We start from the raw sequence: 18,238 nt of genomic DNA, 5'->3' as shown, positions 1-18,238 counted from the left end.
ACGTCACGCTTCATGAGATGCGGCCTAAAAACCATAAAATGTCGATTTTGGACCATTTTGTCATTATGGTAAACTGATGCACTTTGCCATTTCCACTTTACAGGTTTACACTTTCCCCGATACTTGACTACTATAAAAGACCAAAACTGGTTACTTCGATTGCGAAATGACAGCGTGGCGCAACGGCTTAGACCTTCGACTCATAATCTTTTGACTATTGATTGATGTGAATGGTTCGAGTCCCCGTGGTGTGGTCGATTTTTTTCTTAAAGTGTATTTAATTGTTGTTTTCTTTTTTTTCTCACCGCAAAAGCGTATTTTATTATAAATAATATTCAGAAATGAGTTGTTTCTAATTGTTACATCATAATCTTTATGATTCGTTCGGATAGGCCTATACTCAGCAAAAGCAAATTTTACAGAAAACATTTACATGTTAGGTTATATTAAAAGGGTACAGAACGTTTTAATAAAATTCAAAAACATTTTAGAAAACATGCTGCAAACATTGTAATATTTCTTTAAAAATTATATTTGAAGTGTTTTTTGAATTAGGAAACAAACACGAGATTTGACTCAGTATCATACAGTAGAGAGTCATAATTACGAAATGTGTGTAATTTAGCAAAGAAGGTGTTTTCAGTGACCATTCCCTAAATATTCCAACTTCTTTATCAACAATTTTATTATGATTCAAAGGAATATTATATACTTCCAAATCGTGTGCAATATGAAGCTCATACAACATTTTGTTTTTAAGTTATGGGACAAAAATGACATTTAGAGCAGTTTAGAGCCATAATTACGAAACGTGTGTAGTTTAGCATGGGGGATGGTTTCAGTGACCACTCCCTAAATAAACCAATTTCTTATTCAACAATTTTGTTATGATTCCAAAGCCCAATATTCACTCTCAAATCGTGTGCAATATGAAGATCATACGACATTCCGTTTTTGAGTTATGACACAAAAACGAAATTTATATGAAATATTTTGCATTCGGCAGAGACAATCAACGAAATATGTCTTTGAACGCTTGCGTGTAAATAACGGAAAACTCTCACCCCCTCTCCCCCGTTCAATGTTGAGAAATGCCAATGTCTTCAGCGGTTTCCCAATGTGTTCCAACATTAATTGATGGGGAGAGGGGAAGGGTTAATCATTGTTGTAGATGTCATGCTTGTTTCCAGGCAAAATATACGTCATTTCCATGATCATATGAAATTCTGCACGGGATTTCGACAGAGTGTACCAAGCGTTTCAAGGACTTTTTTCGTAGATTGTGGGTTAAAGGTGAAGTGTAAACAGGACAACCTCAAACTATTGAAGTGCTGTCCAATCCAGGTATATCGAAGTAAGAACAGAAATTCACCCTACATGGTGTCTCACTTAAAATAGGTCCCGTGGGACTGAACTTAAAATCTCGGCAGTAAAAACAAAACTTCTTAAAGATTAAAAAAAACATGAAATGTCTTCTTTAAAATTGTTGGAACTTCCAATGGAGCAAGCAATACACACTAACAGCAATGCACTTTATTATAGTTTATCATTGATTTACTCTGAGAATATTTTGTTTTTTGACAACCAAATATTTTCATACAGTGGCAGCAAATTTATAAACTGGTATTGCTTTCTGTTTATTTTGTCTGCAGAATGAAGCTTGCTATTAAGTTCTCTAACAATAAAATCACTTGCAGATCCCTTCATTGGTAATTCGTAATTTGTATCAGTATACATTTACCTTACTCCCTTTTCCAGGAAAATACAGCGCTATTTGTTTTTGGTTTGTTTATTTGTTTTTGTTTCTTTGTTTCTTTGTTTCTTTGTTTTTTGTTTTTTGTTTTTGTTTTGTTTGTTGTTGTTTTTTGGATTAAAACAAAATATCATCATGTTTTGTCAAAAAAACCATAGCTAAATTCCATTCCTTTATTTAGTTCTCACTAGATATGAAAGTCAAATTTTAATTTTCGGTAAATTTTTGGAAATACATATTTTCTAATCTTTTCATGACCATTATTAAACATAACATAAAATATTTACATTTTGAGCCAAGTCTTAGAATGTTGTGACTGTAATTGTGTATTTTCCCTCAAATTGCAAAAATATTAAAATTTGACTGTCATTACCAGTTAAAACTAAATAAAGGATCGGGATTTAGCTATGTTTCATTCGGCAACATTTGGCATATTTTTTATCCAAAATATAGTGTTGTATTTTTAGGAATAGGGAGTAAGTTGTAGAGGACATTCCAACGTGTAATCATGCCTTATTTAGATAAGCTACCGCTTTATACAGAACTAAATAAAGTTATAAGAGTTGCGCAGAACCTTTTGATTGGCCCTCGAATTATCATAATGTTTTTCAAAAAAGGGTTTAATGATTTCTACAATGTACATAAACTCCTCAGAAAAAAAGGGGGTTGGAAACTTTCAAAAACGGCTGTATATCAGAATTTTTAGAAATCTATCTCTATATTGTTTCATATCAGTGACAACATTGTTCTTTCCTGTCAACAATGCCACCTCATTTGTGACGATAACTTATTTCACGGCTGAGTAACTTTCATTGTTGTCCGTTTCTATTGGAGCTTAATATATATATTATGATTGCGATTCGCATACCCAGAAATACTAGTACTCTATCGCCAATGCTGCAACATAAGAAAGGTAAATTTGATATAAAAAAAAAACATTTTGAATACGAAATCAAAATAAATGGTTGCTACGAGTATACTATGTACGATTAGGGTATAAATTGTCACTCACGACTACAGTTCCTACAATTAACAAACACATCAGGTTACACAACCCTTAAACAAATCAGTCAAATTTACCAACGTTTCAGCTGAAAAGAGGCGGTAATAACTTATCCACACATGATCATAGCATGACGCCTTGTTGCCAGCTTTCGACATTAAGGTCGATGTGGCATTTTTAAAAATACTCAAATAAACGTTTCGAAAGATTTCAGTGAGAGATAAAAACCGAATGATCAATGGGTCAAAAATGTCGTAAAAATACTTACGTGATTGCTCAACAATGTACACCGGAGTTCTCGTCGGTTTTTCGTAGATGAGAGACGGCCACGTACCAGGCGAGGGCCCGGGCGGTCCGGGTGGTCCAGGTGGCCCAGGAAATCCGGGTGGCCCGGGCGGTCCACGTGGTCCGGGTGGTGGGGTTGGTGGTTTGTCCATAGAAACATTTTGTACCTGTCGAAAAGTAATACAACACCGATGGAGCAAAGACGCCACCAAACAAATAAAATTTACATTAAATGAGATCAAACAAAGAAAATCGGTGTTTCATACCAAGATCTATATCGCCAATCGGTAAATCGTTAATAAAGTTAACGGATTAATGTGTTATGAGCGTTTTGATCGTGTAAAAATCATAATTTTGAAGAAAAAAAATAAGAGTGGCCTCCAAATTTTACAATATTGCTTTACGTACATACGTTAGTTTTTTCAGGTATTTTGTAAGTGTTTGTAATTAAAATGAAGGAAACACACATTTCCTTTTTAAACGTTTTGTTATAATACCATATTAATAAAGCAGATATAAAGAATATGGTGATTTTTGGTTTCTCAAGAATTGAGAAAAAAAAATGTGATTTACATTCGTGTTACATGAGGAAACGGACCCCTTACCACAATGTTGGGGTCACCATTGGTATTGCAAACTACACTGCAGATCATTACGCAAGCACAGACAGCAACGATGAACTCTAAACCGGCAGCGACGGCAGCACCGGTATGCAAATGCTGCGATAAACGCTAACAGGAAAAAGTGAATAAATAAAGATGAAAGAAATAATGATGAACATGTAATCACTCAGAACTCTAGTCAACCGATGGCTATTACTGTATCAGGTCCACTCAGTTATTTAATGAGGAAATACAAACGATCAAATTTGGTGTTGAAATAAGCAAAAGTTCGAGTTACAATGTAAAATTAATTTTCTCGGCCAAATCAAAGCAAAAATTTCATTTTCTGTAAATGTCAGGAGAAAACTATAATACTTGGTACTTGATGTTAAACTTAGGTGTAAAATGTATGCTTCTAGTATAAGATTTTCGATTTTCACAGGCTTTAACTTGCCCCGCGAGTTTGTTTTTTGGTCGGGGGGGTCAACGTTCTTGCTTTTCAAAGTAACATGATTCGCTAACGAAAGATATTTCTAACTTTCTAAAGCACATCATATAAAGTTATATGTAATAGTTTTGTCAGAATTTTTCAATTTCGACTATTTTGACAAAATCAACTCGCCAATGTACCCATGGATGATTTTGCAAGCCACAATAGAAATATCTATTATTTCTGCTGGTCATATTAGAAATGAAGTACTGGTGAGACATTTTGACAGTCGCAAGTGAAAAAAGGTGAAATCAAAACAGAAATTTTGACCAGACTATAATATAAAGACCCACACAATTTACCTTACAGAGGTGGTAAATATCTTTCTTTAGCAAACTATATTAGTTTGAAACGCTAAAAAATGAATTCCGAAAAAATCTCGCGAACAAGTTAAGGCATATAAAAATCAAAAATCTTACACTTAAAGACACAATTACATACCTAATTTTAACACCGGTATTTTTTTCTTCTTTAAATGTATATCCAAGGACTATGTTTTTAAAATGCATTTCGGAAGGGGAAAATATTGCTTTATATTTGACCGAGAAAATTAATTTCATAGCAAAAAGGTGTAACTCTGAATTGTGCTGATTTCAACATAGATCGACTGTTCACCTTTGTTTCAGATGGACATTTTATCGTGAAATGTCATTGTACAAGAAATACGTTTACAAAATTCCACACAGCCCCCGCATGAAATTATTTAAATATCTTTGTAATCACTCAAAAAGCATTTTGTGTGAATTTTACATCCGAACTAAGTGCTATTCAATTTTTATGGGCCTTTTTATTTTACGTGTAAAGTCTATAGGGGTGACGATTAGAAATGGACGGCAATATTGAAAAACCCTCATTTTGGGCCATTTTAGACACTAAAATGCCCATAAAAAAGAATAGCACTTAGTTCGGAAGTAAAATTCACACACAATGCTACCTGAGTGAATACAAACATAATTGAATACATTTCATTCGGGGGCTATAGCAAAAACAAAAAAATGTCCTATACCTTAATGGTTATGGAACAAAGGAGTGTTAGCGCGACTATGCATAACAATAGAAGCTGGCGAGTATAGGTTAAATACCACTAATTATGTATTACACGGGTTTCAGTGGGAAAATGGCTAATTTCGGGTGGAATTTTCTCAAATTCAGAACTCTCACAGTTAAATGCCATGCCACTAATATCAGGTGAAACTATATGATTTAGATGCCAAATGATCAAAACCTCATCATAGGTTGACCTGAGACTTTTCTTGTTTTAACGCACTGAACCGTAAACACCTTAAAATGGCAGTGCGCCCTCGAAGCTGAAAGTTGGTAGGGCGAATATTTACTAAAAACCGAAGCCGTGCGTATGAATTTTGGTACTATTACAACAAAAATGTCATATAATGAGAAAAGATATACCATTTTGAAGCATCAAACCCTATAAAGTACTTTTTTGGCTATATACGTAACTTGATCAATTTCAGCGATTTTAATGCAGACTTTTCAGATGCCATGCAAACAAATAGTTACTCGTCGTATTTCTATGTATCGCCCAGGCCTATTAGTGGTATGTAACCTAAAGTTCCGAGTGTAAAAAAATAGGCAAACAATTCTAATTCAAACAATGTGCATACAATGATAACAATGGTGGGATTGCGATGTGCCTTACGTTTTGTCCGGTCTGTGCGTTCATACACACGTTCATATTTGCGTAATATATGCCCTTGATATGTGTTTGGTCGTGTACGCTCTGTGCGATTAACATTACATGTGCGATTTGATACTGCAACCAACAAAATACGGACCTACGGGAATACTGTACTGAACTTGAGGAGAACCAACTATGAAATCCGTTTGTTTTGGTTTTTTGTTTGCTTTTTGATTGTTTGTTTTTTGTTTGTTTGTTTGTTTGTTTCTTGTTTTTTGTTTTTGTTTTTGTTTTTTGATTGTTTTGTTTTGTTGTTTTTTGTTCACAGGCTCGAAACGAAAGAATAAGCACATCTTCACTGAACAGTTTCATCAGTAGGATTGGTTTGGTTATCAGAGGTTTAATTTAGGTAAACAAATCCAGTAAACTACTCATGTCTTTACCTTTCGCCATCTCGGATGAATGCGTTCTCAAAAGTGACTTGGTTCACTGCTTCTCCCGCGGCAACCGGCTGTAGCCTCATTCCTCTGCTTGTACCATCACACGCTGGGAATGAGGCTACAGCCGGTTTCCGTGGGAAAAGCAGTGAACCAATTCACTTTTGAGAAAGCCATCTTCAGCTTCAAAATATCGATTTCTGTGCGATTTCTTATTGAACTATTTTGTTTGCACCAGCTTACTATGTCTGGTGAGTTCATCGGTCATGTTCACTTCGTAGTCTCAACCAAGACCGGCATTACTTAAGTACCTTGGCTGGTTTTTACAAAGGGAACGAGCTCTTTTTCATGCACGAACGACTAATCACTATATTATGACGTTACTCTCTTGAGCAAGCGAATCGGACCATATGTGACCCGTTACAGCGAAAGGTACCTTATGTCGGCTGCTACAAGTGTCTCTTTTTCCCCAATGTTGGCAGAAAATATCAAACAATAATGACAATCTGAAGTGGTGGTCATTTCAAATCATCTACAAGTCAACGAGGTTCAGGAATGTCCTCTCATTGTTAGTGGGTGGCTAATACATACCTATACAAATACAATACAATGCTTTTGTAACCCACCACTCATGCCACTTGAACAGGGATTAGCCTTAGCAAATAAAGACTAGAGCTGTATAACAAACAGTTCTATAGACAGGTACAAGCTTATTATCCTCTACAACAATAGGATTAATGATTGGTTTAGAATGCATTTGTTACTAGCAAAATAAGGCATATGTAGCTCCCGACGTAAGGTACCTTTTGCTGTAACGGGTCACATATATGGATTGTGCTCCTTCGTCACGAAGGGAGGGCGGCAAACAAGATAATTAGCGGTCTATTGCCCGGTTCTTATATATACTTTAATTCAGCATGTTTTTGATTTTGACAATGAACAAGGGTATCATACCTCTTAAATGTAATTGCATTTCAGTGCTTCCCAAATATTATGGTTGCCAAAAAAAAATATTTCGTAATATACGTGAAAAATAGTCGCGTTGTATGAAGTGCGTGACGCAGTACAAAACTGTAAATTTTAACGACCTCCGTGCGTTGCACATGTAAGTTTTATCAAAGATGTAAAATTTAAATGGACAATTTGTACCAATGAACCGTACATGTGAATAAAGTCAAATGTTTACACTTTTTACAAACAAAATGGATCATATTAATAGTTGACTGTCTTTAATATCATTTTGTAAATAAACTGGCCTCAAAAAGAAACTTATAATTTTTCACAAGGTCATATCTTAAAATCATGTCTATAAAAATGAACAAAAATTACACACAGGATTACTTCAATACTCTACTCTAAACACATGTCAGTAACCAATGTGGTCCAGGAAGGTGTTCCATGTCGGTGCATTTTGCTATTGTGTCAGTTGGACAACTGCTTGGTTACTGACCAGTGTTTAGAGTAGAGTATTGAAGTAATACTGTGTTCAATTTTTGTTCATTTTTATGGAGAGGATTTTAAGATATGACCTTGTGAAAAATTATAAGTTTCTTTCTGAGGCCAGTTTATGACAATTTGTGAATTGTCTACGTTGTTTAGGCGTATTCATGAGAAACGTATTCTATGGAACACACTGCACAGTTTTTCAGTTAAGTGGTTTAGAGAAAGTAGTCAAATAATCATTCACAATCAGCTACATTCACCACAATTTGAAAAATTTGAAAACTATTGTCGTAGTGTGTTTTCATACAAAACATTTTTAAACATTTTCATGACCGAAATTTAATGTTCTTAAAACGTTTTTACCAACAACACCAAAACTTGTTTAAAACGTTTTTTAAAACATGTTTGAGTCTGCTGGGTTATTATTAAACTATTAATAAAAAAGAGGTAAAAAGATACGCTTTAGTTTAGATAACAATGAGACCTATGTTTGTGATATAGGCTATGAATAGCTTTCGTGTAATGGAATCAAGAATTGTTTACTAATGCACTTTTACTTAATAGGTGATTACCGTATAAAGCGTAATTAGTGGAGTTAAGTGATTTCATTATCCAAAATGAACTCAGGGTGCCCGAAAAGAATAATGATTAGTGTTGGTTCAATATGAACGCGTACCTGTAGTTTTTAAAAGCTGCTTTATATAAAATTAAGTAAAATGAGCGTGATAATCTGCCTATTTTGGTCATTTAATCCACTTTCCTGTGCAACTAGTTTCTGGTGTTTCTTAATCTATTATGCAGTCGTCAAAGTAGATCATACGAGTATACGTATCATATAAAAATGTGTATCCATCTCTGTTTAGGGTTTTTTTTGTTCAGTTCATTAGTAGGTAAATATCTACGTATTTTGACTCAACAAACCTGGTGAATTCTACTCAATGATAATAGGTATTCGATGAAGAGTATCGTTAGTCAGTCGTGCTCTTTTAATCTATTATATTGGCATATAAACAAACAAACAAACAAACAAACAAACAAACAAACAAAAAACATTTGGAAAATGTAAACAAAAAAGTGCATTTCATTGACATTGGCTAAATATAACAATATAGGGCAAGAAAACAGCAGAATAGATGCCCGGTCATTATATTCTTCACATTTAGTTAGATCATCAATTTCAGTAACAAAATTGTTATTTCCGTGGCGACACTTTAATTTTAGTTATGCGCAATACTCATACAATCGCATTCTGGTCGATTCAAAGTTCCATGGGCAAAACCTAGGGTTGTCTATTCTATCTTTGTGACCTGCTATTGTAGTAAGTCGCAAGTTGGTAGTTTCGAGATATTTTGGCTGCTAAGTAGATGCTTTTGTCATGCATCTGTAATAACCACACATCTGTTCAAAAACTATCCCACAATGCTTTGCAAACTTCCAATGTACTCAAAATGATGATATCACCTATGGTATTATTAGACATGATTTTTAATAACAAAACACAAACAATTCAAAGATCCTTTTTTTTTCCTTTACGACTTTGATACATTACCTGCTCGCACAAATCATCCGTTGATTCCCAAAATAGTGCGATGCACAAGTCAAAGCCATGTTTGTGAACTATACTTGCCCAACTCTCCCAGACAACTTGCCCGAGGGCCACCATGCTCGCGATGATACATACTGCCATGTATGCCATCAGCTGGTGTTCAGAAATATAAGAAAAGTGAAATGGTATTTTAGACTTTAGGCAAAATAATATTATAAACGTAGTTTCAGTCATGCATATCAGTTGATTCTGGGATTCTGCTACAGATTCTTCATCCAGAACGTTTGAAAAATATGAGTATTGGCTTCAAAGCCAGAGTTTCAGTTTTTACCATGGATTCATTAAAAAGCAAAGTTTTACCTCTTTCTACAAATTAGTAAATCCCATTTTTAACAAATTTTTCTTATGGGGATAATATATTGGTACCATTATGCCAATAAAAAGTTGGCATCGAAGAGTCAGACAACGTTGGATTAAATAGCAAGAAATCGCGAAACACTCTAATTTTGGATACCATTGAATCACTTATACGGTTCGTTTAATTAGATATCTACTTTCGCATGATATACATGTATTCACTGTGGTTAGGGATATGTCATTCAAAAACATTTGAAAAACCATAAACATTTAAAAAAAATCAGAAAAACATATGATGTGTCTTTTTTTGATGGCATTTATCTAAAAGATAAAAAGATGTTTTGGGGTTTGTTGGATCCGGTATCGAATTTAAGCACGCAAAAATCAACTTCTTGCTACCGCTTGGAGATAGTGAATGATGTTGGACGTCAACTTTAAGTCAAAATTAATAGGTAAATTTTCACAGGAAAATTTCTAGACACGTGACACCCATGGGCGCAGACATATTAGCATTATGGAATGTGACCCCGAGCACAGCGGTGGTCTACCAATGTATTTGAATAGGAAGAATTCTCCTTTGATGCAAAATAAGTAACTTGTCGCAAGTTAATAATATTATGGTAAGAGTTTCCGTAGATAAATATTTTTGAAATTACGTTTTGATGATATTGTGGAGAAATTAAGATTGCATGATATTCAATAAATTTGCAATGCACGAATTTCTATCGAAATTGCTGCCAAAAATACTATACCAATTCAAAATTACTAAGACTTCAATAGCGAGGTCACCGCCGGGGGTCAGAAATCAGGCCCGAGGTTACACTCACATTGATACGCATTGGTCACTTGTCCAGAAAATTTTCACGTGAAAATATAGCCATTAATGTTGACTGTTTAATTGATCTTACCGTGCATCTGAAAGTACCTTGTTGGCTATTTCCAGGCCCACCACAACATATTGTACAAATACCCACTAGCCCAGCCAGAACGAACTAGAGATTGAATCACGCCACAAAAAGTAGCAAAATGGAAAGCAAAAATAATAGCATAACAAAGTGCACAAAACACTTAAAATGATATTATACCGTAAACCAGTGATGAGTTTCTGCTTTTTATTTAAGGGTATACGATGTATTGTTGGTTGAAGCAGCATAAAAATGTAGTTCACAGCATCTTACGAATGGTAGTGAGCTTTAGCAAAAATTGCATTGCTCAATTCATAGCGAGCGAGTAGAAGAATATCACAGATATTCTTTTGTAGGTCCTGTGGTTCTTGAGTTAAATTTTAAAGAGGGCTTAAACAACAACACTTTTTTGGCTGCTTCGACCAACAATACCTCGTATGCCCTTAAGCAAAATAATGCTCGGGGTTCCATGGCAAGGGATCTGAGCGTATTGGATTACACATCAGAAAATCTAACTCCCTTTTTTTACCTATGACGAAGGAAAGACAAAAGGAAGCAAGATAAAAGATGAAGAGAAATGTTCTCTTCACCGATGCGATTTGGAACCAACGACGCCTGGCACGGAGAACAATACCGGGGATAGCCAGCCATGAGTGGTTATGCTCTATGATCACACAAAAATGTACCTTATACCGAGATCAATATTGGGCGTAAACTATCAAATTCTATCATTATAATGTTTTGGATGCAATATTTATCTACAAGCTATTATGATTTTACTCACCACGCCACCGCCCCAAATAGCAAATCCAATCGGTAGTAGATCATTATCTTCCAAAATCAACACAACACCTGCTGCAATAGATCCACACCCTAATAGTATCTGCAATAAGCCCGTGATACCAGCGCCTGATATACCAGGATTCGAACAAGGGTCAGCACTGCGTTGAGAGCGTCGAACCGCAGTAGCCATACTGCTATTGACTTTCAAATTGTACTTTTTATATCACATATGCATATAATAAGTGTGTCTTACGTAGTTTCAAACCATTTCTCGTATCGTATCAAATATTATAATGCATTAAGGTACATCATAGGTTGAGTTATTTGTAAATTGAAACGTGTCATTATCGTTAAAAAGCTTTTGAGCAATTATAATTTTAGTAAATGGCTTTCAATAAAATGTTTTACCGGCAAGACAAATCAAAGCTCAGTATATACTCTGTTTAAATGTTTATTGTTGCTGTTAATTTTTTTATTGCATTTTCATTTTTACGATCGACATAAAGTTAGATGCATTTTTATAAGTACTGGCATTTGAGATCTAGAAGAAAATATCTCTATTTATATAAAAGAGCGCTTCCTATTGCATATGCATGTTTAGGCCTATATTGAAACAAAGGCAAATTGACTATTGTTAAAAAAAACCCTTCATCTAGTTTATATATAATACTTTTGTCTGAAATTAATTTTTACAATCAGGAACTAGCATCTTGATTTTGAAATAAACTCTAGAAACACTTCAATACTTCCCACGGTGGTGTGAATCATCACTTAGTTAGGTCTGCAATTAAAGGGTAATTTACAGTTATAACAATTTCCTGGTTCGGGTGGTTATAAAAGCACTCTAGCAAGCTAATTTGCTTCTATTTATAAAAAAAAATGGCCTAGCCCCTAAAAAGGTAAATTTTGAGAACAAAGTACAAAATGTGGTTTAAGCATGCATTATTTACGTAAGCATCCTAATTATTTCGGATTATTCCCTTTGATTTTTATCCTTTTGCATTTATTGTGCAAAGAATGGTAAATAAATGTCTAAATGCACGCTTAAACCATACTTTGTACTTTGTTCCCAAAATTACATAAAATGACGTAGTCTATTGTCGTAGTAGGCTGACGATTTCTAACATAACACATTTTGTAGGGTTATTGTGTGGGCCTAGAAGTGACTAAAGATAAAGAACACAAATGACAATGACATACTTACTTGACATGTGTGTGTTACTTTGGATGAAAGAAGCAACATAAGCACAGGATTCGTGGGTAACCTAAATATTCGTGGGTAACACATATTTGGTAAACAGCAAAAGGCCCATTCCATGTCAACTCCAGGGATGTGCACCGCAGCACCTCTTCAATTTTTTTCTTTTTCTGTGTGGTGGTAGATATTGATGAGAAAGTAAAATCCCGAAAATTTGAGCTTCATACTCCATTTCGTTTTCCCGTGGCATCAATTTGAAATTTAGGGGGTCAGCGTAAAAAATGTGTCGCAACGCGAAAGACGATGTTTGGAGGTCCATGAATGTATTAAGGGAACCATTTACAACTTTGAAAAGTATGTATCCTGGGGTACTTATTTGTGTAGAATTCAAATCTTACATCAGAAACCTAATAACAAATTTAATTTAAAAAATATAGGACCCTCAAAATGCAACTTCGTCCATCCGGGACCAACTTTGGGGGTCAAAACTCCAAAAGTAAAAATAATTTTATTGTCCATTTTTTTGCTAGTCAGAGCCCTTTGGTAGGACATTACTCTTAACCAATATTGAGCCTATTAGAATATTTTTAGCTGAGATATTACCCATGCAAAACCCCAATTGTACATTTTTTTGTACATTTTGACCCCCCTGAAAACCAATTTCAAATTGATGCCACGGGAAAACGAAATGGAGTATGAAGCTCAAATTTTCGGAATTTTACTTTCTCATCAATATCTACCACCACACAGAAAAAGAAAAAAATTGAAGAGGTGCTGCGGTGCACGTCCCTGGAGTTGACATGGAATGGGTCAAAACAGAAAACACCATAGAAGGTTGGAGATCACCATGTGGTTTATTTAGAGAATAAAAGATAGGATTTTGTCTTTTGCCTATCCAATATCGTGTCATAATGGATGGGCTGGCCAATATTTTGAGTAGTACGATATTCTTATTCAGTTTTAATGTATTTTTGCGAGAAAAACTGCCTTTTTTCAGAAAAAAAATAAAGTTACTTTTGTGAGGATATCCCCGTTGTTTTAAATGAACGAAACCATCACGAACATCTAAGCCGCCGAATCGCGTTCTTAGTTCTCGCACGTGTATTACGAGAACGCGTTGCGTGGTGGCGCGCGCCCTGACTAATATCACTATCAACTATTGTGAGCTATTATACACCCGAAAACCAATCAAATTACGTGAATTCTTTACAAGACACACCCATTGAATAAGAATCCTCGTTGTATTCTAATGATTCTCGTTTCTCTAACGAATTGTATTGCATGACCCAAATATGGTAATGACATAGCGCTATTAAACCCGGGGGAGGCACTTCAATATGAAATGGATATAGGTGTTGGACTGGTACTTTACAGCAAGGGACATTCGGTGAGAGCAAAATATAAAAATGTGGGGTCATTGAATGAGAGCATGATTTTTGGCATTCAGTGAGAGGTAAATGTACACATTATGGGGTCATTGAGTGAGAGAAAAACCGTTTGGATCTAAATTAGGTGGCCATTGGGTGAGAATGTGCAAATTGAATGTCTTGTTCTAAATGGATTTTATATTTCAAAATAAGCAACAAAAGCAGTGATAGATGACCATGATGACTCGTTGCTGTTCAACTGGGTCTTTAAGGTGACAGATCGAAAAAAAGGGAAAAATAAATGGTATTTTAGTTACAGAGTGTGTGATCATAAAAAATGGGGTCGTCATGGGTGACAGCGGTGATGAAAAGGGGGTCTTAACAGCCAAAGTGGGTGCCCCCCCTGCATCAGACATCAGTCTTTGGGTTACAGAGTGTGTGAAAAGGGGGTCTTAACAGCCCTACATACGGTTAAACTCCAAAGTGGGTGCCCCCCAACCCCCAACCCCGTGCATCAGACGTGACATGATATGCTCAATCAATACCGTGATTTCCGTTATTAATGATATTTTATAGTGGAACGTTTACAAAAAGAGCCTGAACCATTTCATTACAGTTGTTTATTATCATGGTTATCATACTTTACTTTAACAAGTTTGAAGAAAAAAGAATACTAAAACAGAGTGCGATAACAACAAAGTTTTATTAAAATGTGCATAATATGCTACGGCATGCTTTATAGCCGCCTTGTCAATACATATCATAATAAATCGTAATTATCAATTTATATATTTTGTTTATTTTATATCCTATTTCTTGTATTGAAAGTACCCCTTTTTCATTATTTTCTGGTTTCACGTTAGGATACTAGTTTACTTTATTCCAACTTTAACATTAACCATTGATTTATTAAGTTCTTAAGTTTGTTCGAATGTTCACTAAAATGATTTTAACTGTAGAGTTCCATATCAGTAGAAAATCCTGCACTCTAAGACTGTACTTACTTCAATCATTATTCAAAATAATTAAGGGGACATCGTGGCTAATACGCAATACGTACGCAATTATGTATCTAACACGTACCTGTGTCATATACATGGTATACCGTAAAAACTCGATAGTTAGCATATGTGCTTACTATCGAGTGCTTTTGTAATCATGAAATCATACCAAAGTCCGGCGCTTTACCAACTATACGTAAGCTAATGTGGTTGAGACACATATTTGCATAAATGGGACAAACTTATAAGTACGCAATAATGTGCCTACTAACAACAGGGGGTGCGTCATAGAGGGGACAAACTTATACAGTCATGTATCGAAACTCGTAACTAATAATTTATTTATAATAATTCCAAGTGAAGTAAAACCAATGATTGGTAGAGTGCTTAACCATTTGGGGACATTATATAATTTCATGTAGTTTCGTTTTTTGGAATAGAATTATAGTTCATTTACATGTTGTTATATGTGTCAATTTTGTAGTAATCCTTTCCCCCTTCCACCGTAAATCAGTCCAAGGGTCCAATAGTCTGGTAATGGACCTATGATAAAAAAAAAAGCGGAAACGAGCAAAGTTAACTATTATTACAATTTGCCGTAGAAGTAGTGATCGCAGGATTAATTATCATAATGATGGGTCTACACTATAATAATGTTTTGCCTTGTTTCTAGGCACCAGGCTCTTGCACTGCCTTACATCATTATCAACGGACAGGGACAAAGACTCGTAGAAAGTGGTACTGTATTCAACCATACACAGGTCGGCCGTAATTTGGTCAAACGAACTTGAAATTTGGACATTTTGAGATAAATCCATATCTTGGGCACTCTTTCAACTGGTGACATCCTCAAATCACCACCGTGCTTCGTTTTGAGGATAGCAGAACCTTGGCATTTTGTAACTTTCCGTGTATTTAATATGGTAAAACGAGCTGTAATTTTAGCCAAGGCCCTCTAGAGGGCGTCAGACAAACCCTAACAGGGCCTAACACATTAATGATAACACGGCAAATCGATCTATCATAACTAAAGATTTTACAATATTAATGTATTTTTGTTACGAAGGAAAGCAATCTAACTTCCAAAAAGTGATTACTATTTCAAAATTACTCAACCAAATTGGCCACATTTCAAGATATTTAGATGTGTTTAATAATATTCAAAAATAAATCAAGTTTTCAAACTGTTAAAGCTCTTTTTCTCGAAACAGCGATTTTCAAGTTAGATCATTTTAACAGATTAGGATCGATATGATGAGTGCTGCAGCCTGCTTATCGTGCAGGGCAATACATTCCAGAATAGTATAGACCCATCGCTATGTAAGTAATCATATTACGTCATTGCGTATTCTACAAAAATAATACAGTGTACTATGGTGTTATTATGGGGGAAATTGCGCACCTGTACGGCCCTGACTCACATATATACTACGATCGGCAGGTAATGCGTTCGGACCCTGGCCGTGCCATCGTGTTGGGCTCTTTAGCAAAACATTTCACCTATATACAGGGTGTATCAAAATCAAGTATACAGTTTGAAAAATGCCGCTAGATTAAAAAGTATGAGGTCTTTGGTCAAAATTCTCCAGTTGATAACTTAATCAACATCTTGTCCTCCTACAGCTGAAAAATCACTGGCGTGTGACCATTAATAAGGATTTGGTGGCGACTTTTGTGAACCGAGTACAAAAAGCAGTTGCGCGAAGTCAATTGGGTTTAAATGCCCAGTGCTTGCTATTGTTTTGCTGCCAAGAGAAACATGCAGGTGTACAGATCATTTGTCTTCATTGTTAGGGTTCCAATCCTGTGCATGAGTGAGTTACACAACACGTGACCTTTGGCAAATCTGGGCAACTATCTCCTTACATATGCTAGGTTTTACTTGACAATGAGAATAGCAACATTAAAATGGATACTCCACAGTACACGCCAGAGCAAAGGGCCTTCCATGTTGCAGAGTACCAACGCACCCAGAGTCCAGCAGATGTGCTTCGGAGATGTCGTCAGCAGTACCCAAATGCACGTCCCCCTTCACGTGGCGCTATTTACAAAAAAATTGCGAAGTATCAGATAACTGGAACGAGTCGTAATCTGAATAGAAAACATTGTGGACGCCCCCGAACTAGAAGATCTGCTGCTAATACCCTAGCAGTCCGTAACACTTTGCAGGCGGGGCAAGCTGGAGGTCAAATTAGCTGCCGTCGAAATGGACTTGGAATACCATCTGCAACCTTTAACAGAATAACTCGTTTAGACTTGCGATTTCATCCCTATCAGATGATAAGGAGACATCAACTTCAGCAAGCAGATCACCAACGTCGCACTGTGTTCTGTAAGTGGCTTCATGCCCGTCCTCTACGTTTCCTGAAAGATTTCATCATTGACGATGAAGCAGTGTTTGCATTAAATGTTTTTACATGTCCTCCTCCAGACCTTGAAGAACTTCAGAGACGCATAATTGCACAAGTTGACATTCTCAGGCAGGACAGACCTCTCATTAGACGTGATGTGAACGCCATGTTGAGAAGAGCCGAAATCTGCATACAGAAGAATTGTGGCCATGTGGAAGACTAAGACTAAAACTGTCAATAACTGTAAACAGTAGAGAAAGCGGTGAGACTTTGTTTGGGATTTGCATGTTGTTTTGATTTTAATTGACTTCGCGCAACTGCTTTTTGTACTCGGTTCACAAAAGTAGCCACCAAATCGTTAGTATTGGTCACACGGCAGTGAATTTTCAGCTGAAGGAGGACAAGATCTTGATTAAGTTATCAACTAGATAATTTTGACCAAAGACCTCATACTTTTTAATCTAGCGGCATTTTTCAAACTGTATACTTTATTTTGATACACCCTGTATATTATCTCTCTCCATGACTTTGCCACAAATGCCACTAAAAACATCCTATTGATCATGTACATCAACTTTTTAGTAATCAAAATGTTCCATTTTGGAAAGAGCAGTGGCTCGATTGACGGGAATAAATAAACATAATTAAAAAAAAATATGTTTAGTAGCTTGGCTAGTGGTCAGGCTACCTAAGCAAGAAGGCTAACTCTAGCAAGTGGATCCATTTTATTGACTTATCTCTCTACGTGATGTAAAATGTAAAATTGTAAGCATATGAATAATTGGGCTAAAACCGGATGGCCTAGGAAGCCTGACCACTAGTCATGCTTCGAGAAACCGATCCCAAAAGACCATGTTCTTCTATCGCAAAAGATAATATTAGTTATTAGGTGAAGCGGAGGTATGGTACGGGAAATTATCGTGCGCGAAGTGTCATACTGGGTGAAGCCGAAGGCTGAACCCAGTATGACACTGAGCGCACGATAATTTCCCGTACCATACCGACGCTGAACCTAATAACGAATTTATCATACCACTAAGTCATTCTAAATTTGGAAATAATTACGTTTTTAAACATTTTA

The 18,238-nt window shown here is 35.8% G+C and overlaps 2 protein-coding genes across 12 annotated transcripts in view; both read right to left on the bottom strand.

Annotated features, from left to right (window-relative positions):
* Positions 1 to 822: 822 nt before the first annotated feature.
* LOC140163046 (uncharacterized) lies at positions 823 to 11,508 on the bottom strand. Its single transcript, XM_072186402.1, has 6 exons — positions 11,242 to 11,508; positions 10,461 to 10,544; positions 9,199 to 9,348; positions 3,647 to 3,772; positions 3,025 to 3,208; positions 823 to 2,650 (listed from the first exon to the last, which is right to left on the bottom strand). The coding sequence occupies exons 1-6, from the start codon at positions 11,428 to 11,430 to the stop codon at positions 2,631 to 2,633; spliced, it is 753 nt and encodes a 250-aa protein (XP_072042503.1). The 5' UTR covers positions 11,431 to 11,508; the 3' UTR covers positions 823 to 2,630.
* A 3,794-nt stretch (positions 11,509 to 15,302) lies between these two features.
* LOC140163044 (uncharacterized) overlaps positions 15,303 to 18,238 on the bottom strand; it is a 101,755-nt gene continuing 98,819 nt past the window's right edge. For all 11 annotated transcript variants that reach the window (XM_072186388.1, XM_072186392.1, XM_072186393.1 and 8 more), the window contains one exon: positions 15,303 to 15,349. The gene's annotated coding sequence lies outside the window, so the exon portion shown is untranslated. The remainder of the gene's footprint in view (positions 15,350 to 18,238) is intronic.

The sequence above is a fragment of the Amphiura filiformis genome, chromosome 10 (genome assembly GCF_039555335.1).
Source record: "Amphiura filiformis chromosome 10, Afil_fr2py, whole genome shotgun sequence".
NCBI classification, from domain to species: Eukaryota; Metazoa; Echinodermata; class Ophiuroidea; order Amphilepidida; family Amphiuridae; genus Amphiura; species Amphiura filiformis.
This window is presented reverse-complemented; position numbering and strand designations above follow the sequence as displayed.